Source organism: Dreissena polymorpha, chromosome 6 (genome assembly GCF_020536995.1).
Source record: "Dreissena polymorpha isolate Duluth1 chromosome 6, UMN_Dpol_1.0, whole genome shotgun sequence".
NCBI classification, from domain to species: domain Eukaryota; kingdom Metazoa; phylum Mollusca; class Bivalvia; order Myida; family Dreissenidae; genus Dreissena; species Dreissena polymorpha.
In genome coordinates this window covers 63,828,768-63,848,073 of record NC_068360.1, presented here as the reverse complement: position 1 = coordinate 63,848,073, position 19,306 = coordinate 63,828,768, and the positions used below count along the sequence as shown (strand labels likewise).

Here is a 19,306-nt window from a genome sequence, read left to right as displayed (position 1 = left end):
TTCACAGAAAATGGTTCATTTAATTGTACTTTATGATGGGGAAAGTATTGGACATCATGCATGATTTGATCAAATACAAAAACCTCTGACTACAATCAATGTTACAATCCCATGATGTCATTACTGCATTTTTATTACAGCACATTGCTGTGCTTTTACATTGTTGGCTTCCTGCATTTCTGGACACATTATATTAAGAAAAGCTGTAAGATCACCAAAGTTTACAGATTTTAGCAACAGGGTAGAAACATGGGGTAGAAATACAAAAAATGCCTGTTTGAGATTGAAATAAGATATGCTAGAGTCATCATAGCAACACACAGAAATGCCACATAGCCGTTTAGAAAGCTGTTGTAATTTATATTCAGCGATTTTATTGCTTCACTGAGAAAAGTACCAGTACAGTACCAATTGGGAAATATTAGTGAGAAAACCCCTATAAAATTGCACAACCCAAATCAATCATATTCATTTACATGCATTTTGACTTCCATGTTAAGTTTCAGTGCTCTTTTTATTTGTTCACTTGCAGATAATGCGCTTTCTGAACATAATTGACGAAATAGCCTTTCCTTTTTGGAATTTTTCAGACCACAATTGGGAATTATGTACATGTTGTTTTTCCTCAATTGGGAGATTGCCTTTTAAGGTTTTTTTCAGAAAGAAGGGAAAAAATGCTGATATTGTATTTCAGAAATCTATTTTTATGCAAGGAACTTTTTGTGTTTACACCATCAATAATGTCATTAGCAAGGTCATTCTCTGTGATGTACTGTCAAGATACAGCATTTAAAATAATCCCTTCTCTGTAAAAACGGGGCTTCATGCATGGGAGTAGTGTAGTCCCAGAGTACCCTGTGCAGTCTGCACAGGCTAATTATGCAGGGACGACACTTTCCGCCTCAACTAGATTTTTTTTGGAGACTTCTTTTAAAGCAAAAAATTCCATAAAAGTAAAAATAACCAGCACAGAGTCTGCACAGGCTTATCTCGGGCAACACTTCAAGCACACTAATACCCAGTTTTACAGCGTGGCTCAAATATTTAATCCCAGTATTCAGTTGGTTACAATTTTTTTTAACCCATTTATGCTTAGCGTCTAGAAAAAAGGCCTTGGCAAACAGCGTAGACCCAGATAAGACGCCGCATGATGCAGCGTCTCATCAGGCTCTGCGCTGTATGCTTAAAGGAATTTTTTAAAGAAATATTCTAAATATAGAAATAAATATACTACATATCCCTAATTTTGGAAATAAATTGATCCAATATATAAGGATGGAAGAGTCCACTAGGCATAAATGGGTTATTAGCTCAAAGAACACTGAAGGTTCTGTTTGTCATCATTGGATTCCAGGTGTGCTGCACAAACCTTGTCCCTGAGAAGTGGAACTTGGAAAACAGACTTTAGAATGGAGTCTCAGCGCATAAGCGCATATAAGGACAGGTTATCCAAAAGACAACAAAACGACATGTGTCCAAATGTGCAGGATGATATAAGAGGGCTGTAGTTATAAATCATGCACAGTTTGAAGAGCATTTACAGGATTACGTTTTCCTGCGTACACCAAAGCGGCACTGTTCAACAAAATGTCAAAAACACATCCAAAAGAAATCATCCAGATTAATATGCCACTTATTAAATGCGCCAAAAGATAACAAATGACAGTCTAAGACATGTCATCCCAGCCCTTTTGATGCATACCCTGGTCTAGGTACACAAAAAATGCCGCAACATTTTGAATTATGACTCAATAAATAATCCCCATACCTTCTGATAAGGCATGTGCTACAAACTAAATAAAATGCGTTTGTTAAGAAAATACAATTTGGTTATGAATTATTAACTTTAATTAAATGACATCTTCAGGTCAGAAAGACTGAACATTTCCACCAGCAAAAAGTATAATTATAAGCCTAGTATTGCATTGCATAATTTAATTTACCTTTCCTTATAACCAGCTTGTTTTGTTGACATCTGATTTCAAACCTTTTTGCTGCCTTATTCAATTAAGTAAAATCATTAGGGAATATTTAAAGAACCTTAATAATTTTATGTCACTCAATTATAATTACAAACCTAATTGCCTTCTTTCTTTTATTGTAACCCTATGTAATATAATTTCGTATAACATGACCTACGCTCCAGGAGTGAAATAACGTAATTCTCAATTGTGTTTATAACATGTACACAGTTGTTATTACACTAGTTATATAACAGTTAAATAACGTCATTTGTTTGACGAAATGACGTCATTATTCCAGCGAATTTCTTCAGTTAAACTCTTTTACAATGTGAATAAACGGTGAAAGAACACAAAATAAAAAGAAAACTTGTTGGTAATGTTATAAATAGAATCTTAGATTCGTGGTCATTTTGTATTGAATTTATTAAACTTGTCATCTAAATAAAGATAACAACTCGGCAAGCCTCGTTTTTATCTTTATTTAGATGACTTGTTTAATAAATGCAATTACAAAACGACCACTCATGCAAGCTCCTATATTTATTCCTGAGAAGCTTGGATGTTCAGTTGTCTTGTTAAAATTTATCTACATGTATCTTTGTCTTTAACCCTTTCCCCTATAAGAAGTAAAGTGAAAATGGCTTTTGCAACCAGCATAAAACCAGAACAGCCTGCAGGTAACTCGCAGTCTGTTCAGGTTTTATGCTGTTTGCTGCTCATCAGTATCTAAGGGTTGGAAATGAAGCCTTTAAAACTTGAATCTAGTAAGACATGTCTTTTATTAGATTTAACTTTCTTAGGTACCAAAAATGCGTCAAATGTGTATCTAAGTGCTAAAGGGTGCATTTTTATGGGTCTGCAATGCAATGCCCTATGGAAACTGTTGTAACCATGAAGTATTTGTTTCTCCACAGTAAACATCCTAGTAATAAATACATAAAATAACACAACTTAAGCCTACTACAAAAACAACCTATCTTGTTATAGAATATAAAGCAAGTAGCATTGTTTTGCTGTTGCCTCAATCTGTACGCTTGACTCTCACACTATATATTATCCCATTCAAAATACTTGACAGCTGATATAGCATGTCGACTAAACAAACATGGACAAGTAATTTCACTTACTGAATCAAACATGGTACAATGCCGAATATTTGTACTTCAAGAGATCCCAATTTGCACCTTCATAAAGTATGTGTGTTGAATTTCAGGGTGGCTCTGGCAAACTGGGGCTTAATGCATGTGTGTAAAGTGTAGTCCCACTCACTCGGATTGGCCTGTGCTAATGAAGGACAACACTCTCTGCTTTTATGGAATTTTTCATTTAACCCTTTCCCTCTCAGAAGCAAAGTGAAAATGGCTTAATAATGTGCATGCAGTCTGTTCAAGTTTTATGTTGTTTGTTGCTCATCAGTATCTAAGGGTTGGAAATATAGCCTTTTAACATGAATTTAGTAAGAAAGGTCTTTAATTAAATTTAACTTTCTATGGGACTACAAATGCCTCAATATACGTATGTAAGTGGTAAAGGGTTAAATAAAGTCTATCCATATTGAAAAAGAGTTAAGGAGGGATTGTTGCCCCTTTTCGGACTGCACAGGCTGACTCAGTGACATTAATCGCATTAAAACTCGTTTTTTTTAGCGAGGCTCATGAATCAGCAAGAGTAGCTGTTGGCCATCAATATTGAGGAATAAAATATTTCTAATTATTTCCAGGCCTACATGTATAATTTGGACAATATCATAACGCTCCATTGGTGCAAAAAGGTACATGTACCGTAGTGTGACCTTGAAATTAGAATGCACATGGTACCTTTTTGCACCAATAGGGCGAATTAATACATTACAATTTAGCTACATTCAACATGTATTATGAACAATTTAACATTATTACAATTTGCGTCTGATTCGGTGAAATAAAAAGCATACCTGAAGGCATAATGTCATTATCAAATAGACTCTTCTTTTGCTTGTAATAACTGTTTGATGATGTATTAAAATAGGTGTTTTACATTATATAATACTGCAGGGCAAACAGATTGTCAGGCTGTCTTGAACTGCTTGGTGAGAGGATTTGGAAAACTTGAACTTCAAAGCCTAATGATCTAAAGGTGACCTTTAACTTTTATGTATGGCAGTTGTGGTTAAACTTATATTAAAAGTGCACAACTTATATTACCAAGATACAGTCTAGATTTTAAGCTCATTCAGACAAACTCACACACATACACTCCATTATTGTGACTGCTACATCAAGCTTTAAGCATTTGCCAACTCAACACAAATCGTGCTATTATAGAGATATGTAAAGATGGTGTGTTTTTTTCGTAGTTTCTTGCTCACAGCAGTAACCTAGAAATACTTTATCCTTATTCTTAGCTTTGCTACAAATCACTTGTGCACTTTTTACCAAGCTCTGGTTCCATTTTTATGGCCTCATTTTTCAGCTTTTAAGATGGCATGTGGAAAAACATTCAGTAATGTTCAACTCAAGGCAAGCATATGCCCCTTGGAGAATGATAAAACTTGAAATGGAGTAAAGAACTTTTCTTCCATAAATATGAATGTGTGCAGTGCACCATTTGCTACGGAATTATTTTGAAACTTTGCTTGAACAATCATTGTTTACTGGAAAATAAACAACTGATTCAGATGTGTTGCCATTCAACAGCCTGAATCATAAATAAATCAACGCCTGAGAGAATGGTTTTAATGCCTATGGAAAAGAACTACAACTCAGCCCATACACTATGATAAAAAATTTATCAAGAGAAGTAACACATGTATGCCTTCTGTCTCAGCAAAGTAGTTGCTGTGACCTAGACCTTTGAAGTCTTGATTTGAAAATCATTAGCAGTCATCCTTTTCAATAATAGCCAGCATATTAACTCATGCAAACTCATTACACCAATTATCTTTCCCTTGTTCATAGCATTCTCAAGATAAATGGTTTTATCCAGAAACAAAATTACTGTTGCAAGCCATTGAGTTCTTGAAAGCACTTGTGACCTTTACCTTGGACCAGTTGGCCTTAAAATCAGTGGGTTTCTCCCTTTCCTACCAAGTAACCATCATACAAATTTGCAGGGTTGTCAGTCTCATTGTCTAGAAATTGCACGGAAATAAATGGTCTACCATCATATTGACCTACCCACTGACAGAACTACTGACCAGTTGATGGACAGGTGCAAAGAACAGCGATTATTTTCCTTCTTTATAAAAATTCCCTTTTGAAGCTTTCCAAAAAATTTTTATTGAAAACAACAAAATGCAAAATGTTGTAAGTTTCCCTATTCAGCTCTCATAATAATGGCTTGAACCTAAGTAAATATAATATTGACAACTTGACATCACTAAGTTACCAATTTTAAAGTATTTGGGAGCAAACAAAATCAAACACACTAATTTCCCAATAGGAAGACTTCACAACGTGAATTTTCCCAATGTCTGAGGTTTTTTTTGGCACATTTTTCCAAATATAGGCAGGTACCGCTACTTTCCCAATTCAGGTTTTTTTTTCCACTTTTTGGGAAGATAGCCCATGGCTTTAGAATTGGGAATTTTATCGTCATTTTCATGAAATTGGGAAAATAAATTCATTAGCCTTTTTTCCACATGAAAAGTCCACTGATTAGGGAAATACTAAATTTGATATAACTCTTTATAATCATTCAAATTAAAAAAACAAAATCATATAATACTTTGTAAGATGTAATTGAATAGAAATTGAGATAAAATACTTATTAGAAATTTTTTTATTTTTCGGGGGGGGGGGGGGGGGGGAAATTGGGAATTTTTTGCCACATTTTGGGAAAAAAAGTATACTTTTTGGGATTGGGAACATAGCCAAATTTCGGCTATAAAATCGGGCCAAAAAAAACCCTGCAATTGGGGGAAAAAATCGCTGATGCAATATACTTTCCCTTCTTCAAAGGGGGGGGGGATCATGTTTTATAATTAAATAATGCTATAACCAAGCAATTATATTTAAAATATTACAGGTTGTTAGTCAGATTAAAATTTACTAATGACATGAATTTGTAAGCATTTCCAAATAAAGAAGTATACTACACTTCTTCTGCACAATCTAAAATTATAATATACTGTCAGGGTTTTTTTTTAGATAAAGGGGAAGACGCTGGACGCTGGGTAAAAGGGGAAAATCGAGCGCGAAAGAGACATATTTGGGGAAAAAATAAAAACTGTTCATTTCAATGTCTATAACTGACCTACAGACTTCAGGTTTTTTTTTAGAAAAAGAGTCATGTCTCTGACCTTTTTGTTCTTAAACACATGAACAAGTATGATATTAAAGTCAAAGTCCTAAATAAAGTTGCAGGGGTAGATCTAATAATGGGTAATGTTTTCAACTTGGGCCGGGGAACGATGTCAATATTGTGATTTCAATTTCATGATGAATGGGTTGACGATCTAGATCTGCTACAGTATTGGAAGGGAAATGTGCGGCAGCTGCCGATTGTCTACTTTCACTTTCACAATAATCCGACAGTATTAATCGATGTTGATTACATGTACCTCCGAATCCTGCTGGGTTTCAACGGTTTTTGATGATTCATTCTTAAAAAATACGTCAACGCAATTAATATTTTCCGAGTCCGAACGTTTTATTTTGTTCGTGTATGAACGCCAATTGTGAGACTTTTTCTGTTTTAACGTTTATATCTTGGCTTTCACATAACCCGGATGAAAATTCGACTGGTTTCCGGTAATTAATTGACGAAACACCCTTCTCGCGCAAGACCGGAATCCAGTAAAATAGTCACATGATTAATACGATTAGTTGCCTGGTTTCCATGACGTAATTTAAGAGCTATATATAGAATCACTGGGATTCCCAGATTTGAGTGTTCGTCGGGAGAGAGAGAGAGAGAGAGATCGTTGTACATGGTACAAATTGGATAAGCGTCGACTTCCCAAAAGAAAAAAAAAAATTCTTTGAGGGTAAAATATTATATTTTGGTGAAAAATTATATTTTTGGAGGGGAAATGGTATTTTTAGGGGAAAAATTCTGGTAGGGGAAGACGCCGAATATCGGCGTCACTTTCTTAGTAAAAAAAAACCCTGACTGTAAATGTTAAAATACAGTCATATTCCATTTCTTCTTGTTACATTATTAAATAAACAGCAATGCTTTGCCTAAAATCCTCTTAAATGTCATAATAAAACATTTAAATGCTAATTTATTAGAACAGTCTATAGCTACTTCATTTTTAAGCAGGTATTTAGATTTCAATGTCAACAACTCAACATAACGCAATCTGAAACCAACATATGACAATGAACGAGGAATGCTATATAACATTAATTAACATTCAATATACAGCATTTAATAATAATAAATATTGTTCACTTCAATTTAATTTGTTACCAACAAGTTAACTGTGATATCAACATGTTTACTAATCTTTGTTGCAGGACTAAAATGTGTGCCATTGTGTCGAAAGAACATAACTGCACACAGTTAAATGTTTCTTTAAAATGTAAATTTCTTGTGTTTATGAAGTACATTAAAATACTATTCCCAAATAACTTCAACTCTACCTTTGTTTATTTTCTGAACTTCATCTAAACTAAGCTCTTTTATACATAAATGTTTTAATGTTTTGCACACACAGTTGTATAATCATATATGCTGGCCGTAAATGTGTGAAATATGAAATCAGTCAGTGGTGTCGCCAAACAACCGTCATTTTACACCAGTATGACATAATATATGGTGACATTTTTGGACAATTTATTTTATTTTCGCCACAAAATTAATTAACATGACAAAAGGCAGCCCAAAATTAAAGAGCTTTTAAGAATTTGAATACAGGCAGTTTTTCACATGGATATCCCTCCCAAAAAAACAACAAAGATATGATTGCAGGAATTGTGGCTAACCCTTTGCATGCTGGGAAATTTGTTGTCTGCTAAAATGTCGTCTGCTGAATTTCTAAAATTAGCATTTTCTTCGATTTTTTTCAAAAAATACTATGAGAATAGCAAACAGTCTGGATCCTAATGAGACGCCACGTTCTGTGGCGTTTCATCTGGATCCAAACTGTTTGCAAAGGCCTTCAAAATTCGGTTCCAGCACTGAAAGAGCTAAACTAACTGACAGACCCAGTGGTTAGCTTGAACAGGCAATTATTTTGCAGAATTTTTGTATTTGCTTTCAATTACAATGTACATGTATTTCCCTGAAATCTTGAGAAATTAAAAGGGCTCAATGATGACATTTGTATTAAAGGGAGATTATACAATTTTGTCAAATATTTATTTATTTATATAAAATGTGTAAAAAACTTATTTATGATACATATTTTTCAATTTAAATTAAAATAAAAGTTAAAAAGAACATGTGTCGAAAAATGCGAAATAAGCCAGATATTTAATTCTGAAATCGAAAATGTCTGTACAGTTGAATTTGCCAGCAGGAACACTAACTCCGATCCTAATAAAAAGACGAAATGCTTCGGTTATTGTAGGAAAATATGTACGAATCGTCTTTACTGCATTTTTATGAAATTCGTCTTCAATGTTCAATTTGTATTACCTTTTATTGTTAATGTAATATATTTTTATCAATATATTACAATTTAACACAATATAAAAGTTGTATAATCTACCTTTAAGACAAGGAATACAAATTTTGCCGTTGTTGTTTGTATAATGTTTCAGACCCGTATAGGGATGGTTAAGATATTAACGGAGTTTGTTTATATATATTTATTAACACACACACACTCAGTAATACATGTACATACAATCCAGCGTCATACTAGAGAATAATGTTTACGAGCGAACCCCGGCCACACGCCACACACAATGCGTCTGCAACGCTGGATGCTGATTGGGCGGGGTTAACCGAAGGTTAGCATAATTATGACTGACGGCTGGACATTACATTGTTAACTTGTTGGGTGTTGCACCTAATACCTCTAAATTCAAAGGATAATAACCCATCAACTTTGCAATTCTTATGTCTTTATTTGTGTTGGTGTATTTTGTTTATAAGAACTGTAACCACCACCACAACAACATCAATCATTTTAATTATAAAGGTTACAAAGCCTTGAATGACCCAATATTACCCGATAGCTCCACCCATTCTATGTTTTATTCAACAACGTCATCTCATGTGTAAGCGAACTCAATGTTGATTGGCCAGCTACCATGTGAGCTTCAATAAGGTCAACCGATGTCTCATATTCTGAAGCAGACTGTGTTTCGTTTATTGTTCAAATTGCGAACACTTTCATTGAAAGAAAGACAAAAATATAGAAAACCAGTCCGGATTAAAATGGCTGAGGTTTTCAATGAAATTTTAGCATGTTCGCAAATCAGATTTTTGTTGATCCATTATTCTCAATATTTTTGCAAATGGCTCAAATGGCGAACGACAGCGCGAGCCGTGCTTTAATATTTTTTTTAAATATCAACTACTGATTACTTATTAACATTTTTTGCAATATCACTAAAATGGGCATGAACAAACTGATTATTTTTCTCTTAACAATTTGTACAATATACTGGTACATACAAAAATCCAATTATTAAATAACTGTAAGTTTTGTTTGCAGAACTAAAATCAATTTTGGAATAACTGAAAGGTAAATGCCTTTACAATATAATGTAAATGAGACCCAGGTACAAATATGACAGTTTGCACACACACAACTCCATGACAGTAGCATTAATCGGAAAATTTTCATTCTAATATACATAATGTTTACAGAAATGGTGATTTAATTACTGGCTGTCATGCATATAGATGTTGATTTCATAACGGTAATCAATGAAGCAGCATTCAATAACATTATCAATACATTTCTCTCCAGATTACCAGAATATTTGCACAGTGGCGGTAAACAGTTAAGAAAACCATTAGCAAATCAACGACAAGTGAATTGCTAATCAAGAAATGAAATTGTTCCAATGTTTACTTTTGAATACAATTCAGTTCGAAAACCTTTTCTATGAGTGTGTTCATGTTTTTTTCAATGATTTTCCGTGTTGAAACAGGTTTTAAAAAGTGCTATTAAAATATTCTGAACTATTGAAAAGATATTTTTTAATTACTATGATCTATCAATTTAACAAATCATGGGCAAAATATCATTTAAAAAGAATCATGCATAACAGGGTAACATTCCTCTTTTCGTTTAATCAAGAATTATGAAAATAACATCTTCCCCGAAAAAGCATGCCCAATAAACGTGTTTAATTCCTCAAAAACATTTTCACTATGACACACATTTATAAAAACTTAATGCCAGATTTTCATTTCACCACAGGATAAAATTAAATTTAAAATTTCATACTCACAAATAAAAGTTGTACAAATTGCCTGCTGAAGTTTTTTGCAAAGATCAATGCTATCCCATGTCTTTGAGCTACTGCAAACACCAGCCTTGCAGCCTATCAATAATTTCACACTTAAAAGTCTCCCATTCACCCCAGAATCCAAACCTAAGCTAATATAAATTTGCTTACCAGTAAAGACCCAAAACCACAGTGAATTGATGCTTATTGATAAAAATAAGAATGCTGCAGTCACACTTAAGAAGGCTCAGCATGTGAACAAGCGGCTTTAATAATCAACGATGATGAGTTTTATTTAAGAGCGATCGACTGGAATTGAAACTCTCCAACCCCTGCATTGATCCAAAATATATTTCTTTAAAATAATAATTTGCCCCTCATAATGTAATAACACGTTCAAATGGATTCAGAAAAAGGCCTACTCCAGGTTCCAATTGATTCTGCACATGCTAGCGGAAATTAACACAAATTTGGTTTTATCCCATTTGAATAGCGTTTTCAGAGTATGATATCAAGGAAATATCTCAGATTAGCTTATTAAAGGGATCTTTTCACAGTTTGGTAAATTGACAAAATTGAAAAAAGTTGTTTCAGATTCGCAAATTTTCTGTTTAGTTATGATATTTGTGAGGTAACAGTATTACTGAACATTTGCCATGGTCTAATATAGACATTATATGCATCTTTTGACGATTTAAAAACCTAAAAATTATACGCGAAACGATTGAATAATTTGGATAGTTCTGTTGTTGTCGTTTAAATTTGTGAAACTACGAATATTGCTTATATAACGTATAAAATACTCATCTCATGTATGCTTGGCAGGATAGCTCAGTTGACTAATGCGTTTTTACTTCAGGATTCCGGGGGTCACTGGTTCGAGCCCTGCTGCGGGCTACTTTTTTTCCTTTTTATAAATTTTATTTTGATCTTTATTGGAGCTTTAAAAATTTAATGTTTACATTTATCAATATAAAGCATTTAATGACAAACTTCAAAATATGCCAAAATCTGTGAAAAGGCCCCTTTAACTCACCGTGCTGTGCATTGTTAATTAAATTCATGACCATTTAATATAAACATTTAAATAGAATAATTAAATTTTCTTCAACCAGATTTATTATTTAATTCATTAAGAATGGCTTGATTATTGAACAATATTATTTGAATTAGGTTAAAAAAATCAATTTAACAAGCTTTGTTAAAATTTATTTTATAAATATGATAGACAGCAAAGCCCTTTATCATGCCATTAAAGTATGTGTAAAATGAATGGTCAGTTTCACAAAGTACAAAATGTAGTACTGGTCACATTGCGCCTGTTGTCTGAACTCAAATAGCTCTCAAATGACCAAACCATTCCTATGAAAGACCCCAACAATTAACATTAAACTTGGAATACAAAATGTGTATGTCATTTGTGTTTAAGCTTTTGATACTTCAATAAAATAATATCCATGCAGTTCATTTTTATATTGAGTTAAAAATGCAAGTATTGATCACTTCATGTAGCAATTTAAATGATTGAATGAAGAAAATAGCAAAATAAAAAAATAATTTATTGACTGCAAAAAATTGACACTGTTTGGGTAGGGGGAGATAAAATGTTTCTATCTAGTAAAGAAAATAAACACAAGTGCAAAGCTCCAAACACCATTTGCAAATACAACAACATTAAGGGCATAATTGAATGAATTTCCAGTAATTCATAAATAATCAACGAGATTTGCCAAACTTTTAACACGACTCCAGATAGCAGACAGCTGCAAGGTTTTCATGGTTAGTGTATACTTTTTTTCTGACAGGTTCCACCCACTGAAGTACAAATTCTCCCCATGTAAAAACAAATCTAAAAGCCATGGGGGCTGATTTGGTTTCAAAACATGCAGTGCTGCCTAGGTGGTGATTAAAGCCGCACCAAGTATTATGTGACTCTTTACAATAATTTCTCATTTATCAGACAGATGTGCTGTATCGGAAGTAATTATCTTGAACAGGGATGTGTATTCAAATGTTGGTCCAAAATAAATCAAATTGCTGTAAAAACAGTAAAGGACAAAGTTGGCATAACGATTTGACTGAATTTGAAGGAGTTCAATTAGGTTCTTGCAAAAGATTAAAAATGTTTGCAAAGTATGCCCAGAAAGGATGTCACAAAAAGACCATTTGCTAATAAAAGCATTTTGGTTTTTGATCAATAGGATAAAATAAGATTAACGTAGTTTCAAATATTTGTTTTTCTTAATTTTATTATTATAGTCAAATTGTGTTTTTTTTAAATGTTAGCACGAATGCTTTTATTCAGATTGTATTTGAAACTTGTTTCCTCAAACCTTTTAACATATTTATAATGTAATAGTACATGTAATCAAATTCTTAAGTAAAACTTACATGTATCTTGTGATTTTCAACGTTTAACAACACATTTAATAAACAATATTATGTGATATAAAAGCAGTCACAAAAATATGGCAACAATAATAATAAATTATAATGATAAGTTGATAACCTTAGAATGCGAAAAAATTTCATCGAAATTAGCAAGCCCAAATTCTTATATTAGTACAGGAGACCAAGAAAATGTTACAAGTCACATTAAATGGAGACTCAGAGTGAGACAGCCTTGACAGCCTAGATGAAAGTTAAAGAGCGCCAAAATTGAGGGCTTGCAGTCTTGTACTAATTTGGTGGCTGGAACAAATTGCCGCAACACCAGGAGCGGCACTGACACAAACATTATTAAATATTGATAAATGAATGGCCAGAAATAGCAAATTGCATATTAATGCTAACCCATAGGGTTGACAGGGTATACTTTATTTAACCAAGCTTAAACCAAAGCAATTTATTATAAAGAAATGTTATCAGTGAAGATGGGGATGACAGTTCAAAAATGGACATCTCCAATTGCTTAACATTTTTTATGTTTCTATAGTTGCTTTGTATTGAATAACCTGCATGATTATCATTACAGAGTATACATTATAAGTCCCAATACAGTTATCATATAATGAGTGCAATGCTATATATTACAAAATATAGCAAGTTACTTGTGTTTAAAATAAAGCTGACATGTCTGTTAAATACATACATGTAGACTTAAAAAAAAAATCAACAGTTTCATACTCAACATAATTCCATGGTTAATCATCAAAATTACAAAACTACATCCAGTGATTTTTTTTGCCCAAAATTACAGCCGATATTCGGCTGCTTCCCAATTGCAAAAAATGATGTTTTTTTCCCAAAAATCTGACCAAAATTTCCCAAAAAATGACCAAATTTTCCCAATTAAGCCAAAAAGATTACAATGTCGTTTAGCGTTACTTTCGTAGAACGAGTGCCGATTGAGCTCGTCGAGTCTTCGCCGAATGACAACTGACTTACAAATGTTCGCGAATGTAGCCGAATACGATTTTACGTTGCTATCCACACATCTCTCTCTATATTGCGGATGATACCGACGATAGTCGATGTATCCCGATTGTTAATGCCTGTTTTTACACACGTTCTAGATGGCGGCAAGCAGACGAGAAGTTTGCGATGAGCAGCGAAAATGATAAATAACACTAAAATTAACAGGGGATATCACAAAGTCATGGTTATTAGGAGATAATTTAATGTGTGTGTCAATTTACGCAAAATACTTTGTTTGAGATGAACAACAACAAATACTTATTAGAAATGTTCACAGTGAATGTGCATCACGGAAATCTGTGTTGGGAAATTGGAGTTCACAAAGTTAAAGCATTTAAGACGAGAACCGTTCGAAAATGGAAAGAGACAAACATGATTTGATTTATATGTTAGTGGATTTGTGTATATTCAGATTCATATGCATATTCTGCTTTATTATGTTTGTCACGCTGTATAGCTTGGTGAAATAGCATTGAACTGAGGATGTCAATTGTGCAAGATATTAAAAGGTAAACAAATGAAATGTATTATTTTAGCTCCGTTTAATACAACATTAACACAGCAAGAACACAAAAGCATGTTTGTTAATATTTGTTAATGTTTTCACCATATCATATTTTACATTAAAAAACATCCTGAATTAAATTCATACTCTGAAAGAGATTATGATTAAATCATAATGGTACTTGTATATTGAAGAATCTTTCGATTATTGCAAGTTTAATATGCATGTGGGAGGATATTAACTTAACGTTGTAAGAAGACATGAAAGCAACACTTTATAATATAAAAATGCTGTCAAACATGAACTTAGCAATTTTTATTCTGTTCTTATAATCATATTTATAATGTTTCCAATTTCATGGTTTATCGCGCTATTTTTCCCAATTTCATGGTTTATCGCGCTAATTTTCCCAATCCAAATGCCACAGGCTGTAACAAAAAAAAGCAAAATAAATCACTGACATCATTTAAAGCACTTAGTTAATACACAAGTATTTATAGTAAATAATAATTTTTTTAACAGACACACACCAAAACATATATGTACCAGAAAGTAAGAAAGAAAGTGAATGTTATGCTGATACAATAATATTTTTTAAATGTATGTTTTATGAACAATATTAATTACAACATATTCATAAATTAGCGGTAACAGAGCACATGTTTGCAGGATTTTTATTTCATTTTTGTTGTACATATCCGACTGTGAGACGGTTTTTGCTGTGTCTGTTTCTTGATACATGCATTGGAATTCATATTTATGTGTGGATTCCAGGTTTTTTTTAAAAATCTCATTCATTTTGGCCCTTTGACTCTCAGACTTTAGAAATATTTTTTTCGAAATGTCAGAAGAAAATAATAATGACAAAAAATCTGACCAAATCTCAGAGATGTGTGCTTAAAGGAAAATAAAACTCCTTTTCATTACATAAGGTAGTATTCATCAATTTATATTCAGTTAAATTGCCAGAGGCAAAATAATAATGACGAAAAATTGACAAATTCTCAGAGATGTGGGCTTTAAGGAAAATAGAACTCCTTTTCAAACAAGAGTATTCATCAATTAATGTTCAATTAAATTGTAATTAATAATTCACAACAGTCTAAACAATGTTTCTATTATTATTTATTAGAAATAGGCATTATCAATGCACACATTTGCTAGATAATGTTTTATCAGATGCAAATTCCAAAAAAATCACCACCAGCCTCCGTAGCCAAGTTGGTTCAGCTAAGGTCAATTATGGTTCAATACACATCTAAAAAACACTTACCTAGCAGTCGAGAGGTTTCTTTATCATCAAGATATAAATTTAAGTTTTGATATGAATATGGAATAATCCACAGAAGCAAAATAAGTCCAAAGTTGCCTGTTTGAGGCGTCATTTTGCACTGACAACATTTGCTGTAAACTTATAAAGAATGAATACACAAGTTTGGTTACACACTCTTTGACAGCATCGGCGAAACTAGGGCAAAGTCTCCAAATAAAAATCCAACAAAAATAACATTTAATTATGCAAGTCATGCATATTTTTATTATTTGTTTACATCTATAAAGCAATTTTATAACACACGAAGGGATAACGTCAGTTTAACGGTAATATAATAATTGGTTGATCATATTTGAATTTTTGCTTAGAGACTTTATTACAGGTCAGACGCTATATTTAAGTAAATTAGCAACCTTATAAACTTCGCCAAACGATTACCTCCTCAGTGAAACGTTATGCCGAAAACAGTAAAAACGTTCTAAATCTCAAAATATGGTCAGTTCGTTTTTTTTTTGCAATTTCATGAAGATCAATTTACTTTTCTACACCAACAAACTTGTTATAATATGTACTTTGCAGCCAAAAGTTAATAGGACATGCACGTTGCCAATAAATTCAACTTTTGTCTCAAACCTCATCTAATGTCAATATCAATTATGACCAAAGTAGTTTTTTTACCACTAAGTGTGACCTTGACCCTCAAGGTAAGAAAACTTGTTATAAACTTCATGGTGGTCATTATGCGTAAAATATTGAAAAAAGACTTTGTAAAACACCAAACAATTTCAGTCAGGACAAGTTGTTTTATTGACAAAACTGAACTATGACCTCAAAGTGTGACCTTGACCTTTGATGGAGATGCGACGAGTGTTACAACGAGACAAAATATTTTGGTCGGACATCCGAATGTGAATATTAATCTAACGTTCATTGTGAGCATTAAATGGTATTTAAACTAGGCCTTTAATATATTAAAACATGTTTATTATTACAAACATGTTTCATTTTTTGGTGGCAATCAGATTAAAACAGGTTTAGAAAGAGAGCGGAAACCAAACAGTTCATACTGACTGACGGACAAACAGTGCAGTGGTATAATTACAATAAAATATTCGCATAGAACAAGAAAACCTTTGATACCACGGTTATTACTGAATTAAAATATAGTTAAAGTAAGCCATTTAGCTTTTGTTAAAATACACTCAACAAGATCATAATTACATGTGTCTGCAAATTAAAAAAATATGATGTAAAGAGTAAGCTTGTAATTTTATATTATTTTAAAGATCAACGGACGAGGTTTTAAAAACCTTCAATATACCAATTTTATGTGAGATTATAATGTGTTCATGCATATCCATTCCATTTTTCAATTAAAAACAACGTATTCAGCGAGTATAAAGCCGATAACTTTTGACAAGGCGGACGTTCGCTCCTACGTTGTTTTGACAACCGGAACAGTCGCTCCTACATTATTTTGACAACCTCCTACGTTACATGGACACCCCGGACAACGGTTCATACACTGTTATAATCAATGACATTCGATCCTACAATACATTTATTTGAATTTGTGCCAATTTTGCGAATGGAATAAAACATAAAAAATCAACATGTGAAGTTGAAATGTCGTCCTTTATTTGACTTTTATTTATGATATGATTCGCACGGTTCACTTGTGTAACCTGAAATCAAAAGTTATATTAATCTTAAAATTATGGGACAACAATCGAAATGCCAAAATAATATGCCAACCGCGTTTTCAAGTACAATATTTCAATAAAAATCATTTAAGTTAGAATTGTTTTTTTTCAACAATGGTAGTATCAATCGATAATGACAACTTTGACACCTTTAATGTGCGAAGGATGAAAAACGATTTCAGATGGCGTCACATTACAGTTAATTAAAGTCAACAATTGGTTCGGTCATTATTATCACAGTTGACCCATTCACATTTGACACTGGACAATTTCTTAATCGGCATTTCTATGAATATTAAAATAGTGTTGCTGTTTTTTTTCTTCAAAAGTTTAGTATATTTGTTTACATAAAGAGTGTTTCTTGAGCATGAATGGGCATAATAAAATTAAAATTATTTTAATATTTCGACTTACACTAAGATCTGTAATTAGCGAACTCTTTCATGAATCGAAACTTTTACCGCATACCCATTGTATTGTAGACTTAGACCTGTATTTCTTGGAGTACGAGTGATCCTCTAAGCATAGCTAAGGCTGACCGCGTTTGTTCGTTAGAAGTTCCATGTCGGAAGTGAACCTGAAGGTGTGGGTCATTACTATATATACATATTGTTTTCACAACTTGCTGAATAACAGTTAAACAATCGACAAACTGTAACCTAGTTAGTTAATTAGTCAACTAATTAATTAAATCAGATTGATCATGCTGAATCGGCTTATTGTTAACCAGCTAGGAAAATTTAAACGTCGGCTAATTAATGAAAATATTGTAGGAGCGACTGTCCGGGTTGTCAAAAGAATGTAGGAGCGACTTCCGGGTTGTCAAAATAACGTAGGAGCGATTGTCCGGGTTGTCAAAACAACGTAGGAGCGGGCGTCCGCCTTGTAAAAATTAGCGTAGGAGCGATTGTCCGGATACCGAATTATTCTGTTAACAGTGAAAGAGTATTTGCGTTTGGTTCATACAATTTTAATGGCTAATAATACCTCTATCATGTAAAAGAAAATCCAACACTTAAAGAAATCAGTAAAATGACACACAATTCTAGCTAATAATCTCTATTTCTAAACAAGCAATTGGTAATCGTCTGAATGGATTTGGTAAAAAGAAATTGTTTTCGGTTCTTTATATGAACTTGTCTTTAGTAAGGCAATATCAGCAATAGCAGCATAATAAGCAGTAAAGAGCCTTTTTTCACATTTAACAAAGAAAAAATGTAAGCAACACATAATTAATGGAAGTTTTTTTATAGAAAATAGAATATTTGCTGGGCGTAAAGTCCACCACTTTCCCGTCGATTATCCGTCGTAAATTCACGGCTAGAATCCATTTGCGCCTTTAAGGTGTTTATGTGTTCATGTTCCAAAACCTATCATAGTCTGGATCTGGATCTGGATATATACGTTGTAGGGCCTTTCGGTGTAAGCACAATGGGAGAGAGGTTGGATAAAGTTAGATCTACTTTAGCACAGTTGATCTGAAACTATCAACTGTTTTTGCACAAACAACACTATCCTCGAGTTTGTTCCACTCTATAATTGTCTTTGGAAAGAAGGAGTTGTTGAATTGAGATGTCTTGCACTGTATTGGAATGAAACACTTAGAATTGTTCGTATTTTTCAATGACATTGCAAGAATTGTAATTTTGGAATGATTTTGGAGTTACTTTACGCTTGGATGTGCGGACAGGGGTTAAATAGTCAGAGCTTTGCAGGGCTGGTACCAGCCCCTCAACCACCTTGTAGAAGAAGATCAGCCTGTTGGCTTTTCTTCTATCTTGGAGTGGCGGGATCTTTATACCTTGCAACATTCTAGTGACACAGCCTGTTGTTGTGGTGGAGTAGTCGCCGGTAATGAAGCGTGCTGCCTATTTTTGGATTTTCTCGAGTTTGTCAATGTCTTTTTGGAAGTAAGGGTCCCAGACGATGGAGCTGTATTCTAGAGTTGAACGTATTAGAGCGAAATAGGCTAATCTGCGGCAGGGTTCTGGACAGTGTTTCAAGTTTCGTCTGAGGAAGCCAAGGGTGGAATTAGCTTTTTTGGTAATCTTGTTTATGTGTGAACACCACTTCAGATCTTCCGTGATTGTAACTCCGAGATATGGGTTTTC

General features: G+C 33.2%; 1 protein-coding gene across 2 annotated transcripts in view; it reads right to left on the bottom strand.

The window, feature by feature from the left end:
• The window catches only part of LOC127835403 (tyrosine-protein kinase RYK-like), a 106,056-nt gene extending 90,342 nt beyond the window's left edge, over positions 1-15,714 (bottom strand). The window contains exon 1 of one of the 2 annotated variants that reach the window (XM_052361816.1): positions 15,493-15,714. In XM_052361816.1, coding sequence (XP_052217776.1) covers positions 15,493-15,604 — 112 coding nt within the window. In that variant the 5' untranslated portion in view covers positions 15,605-15,714. The remainder of the gene's footprint in view (positions 1-15,492) is intronic. The other variant, XM_052361815.1, reaches the window with a different exon arrangement.
• Between the last annotated feature and the right edge of the window lie 3,592 nt (positions 15,715-19,306).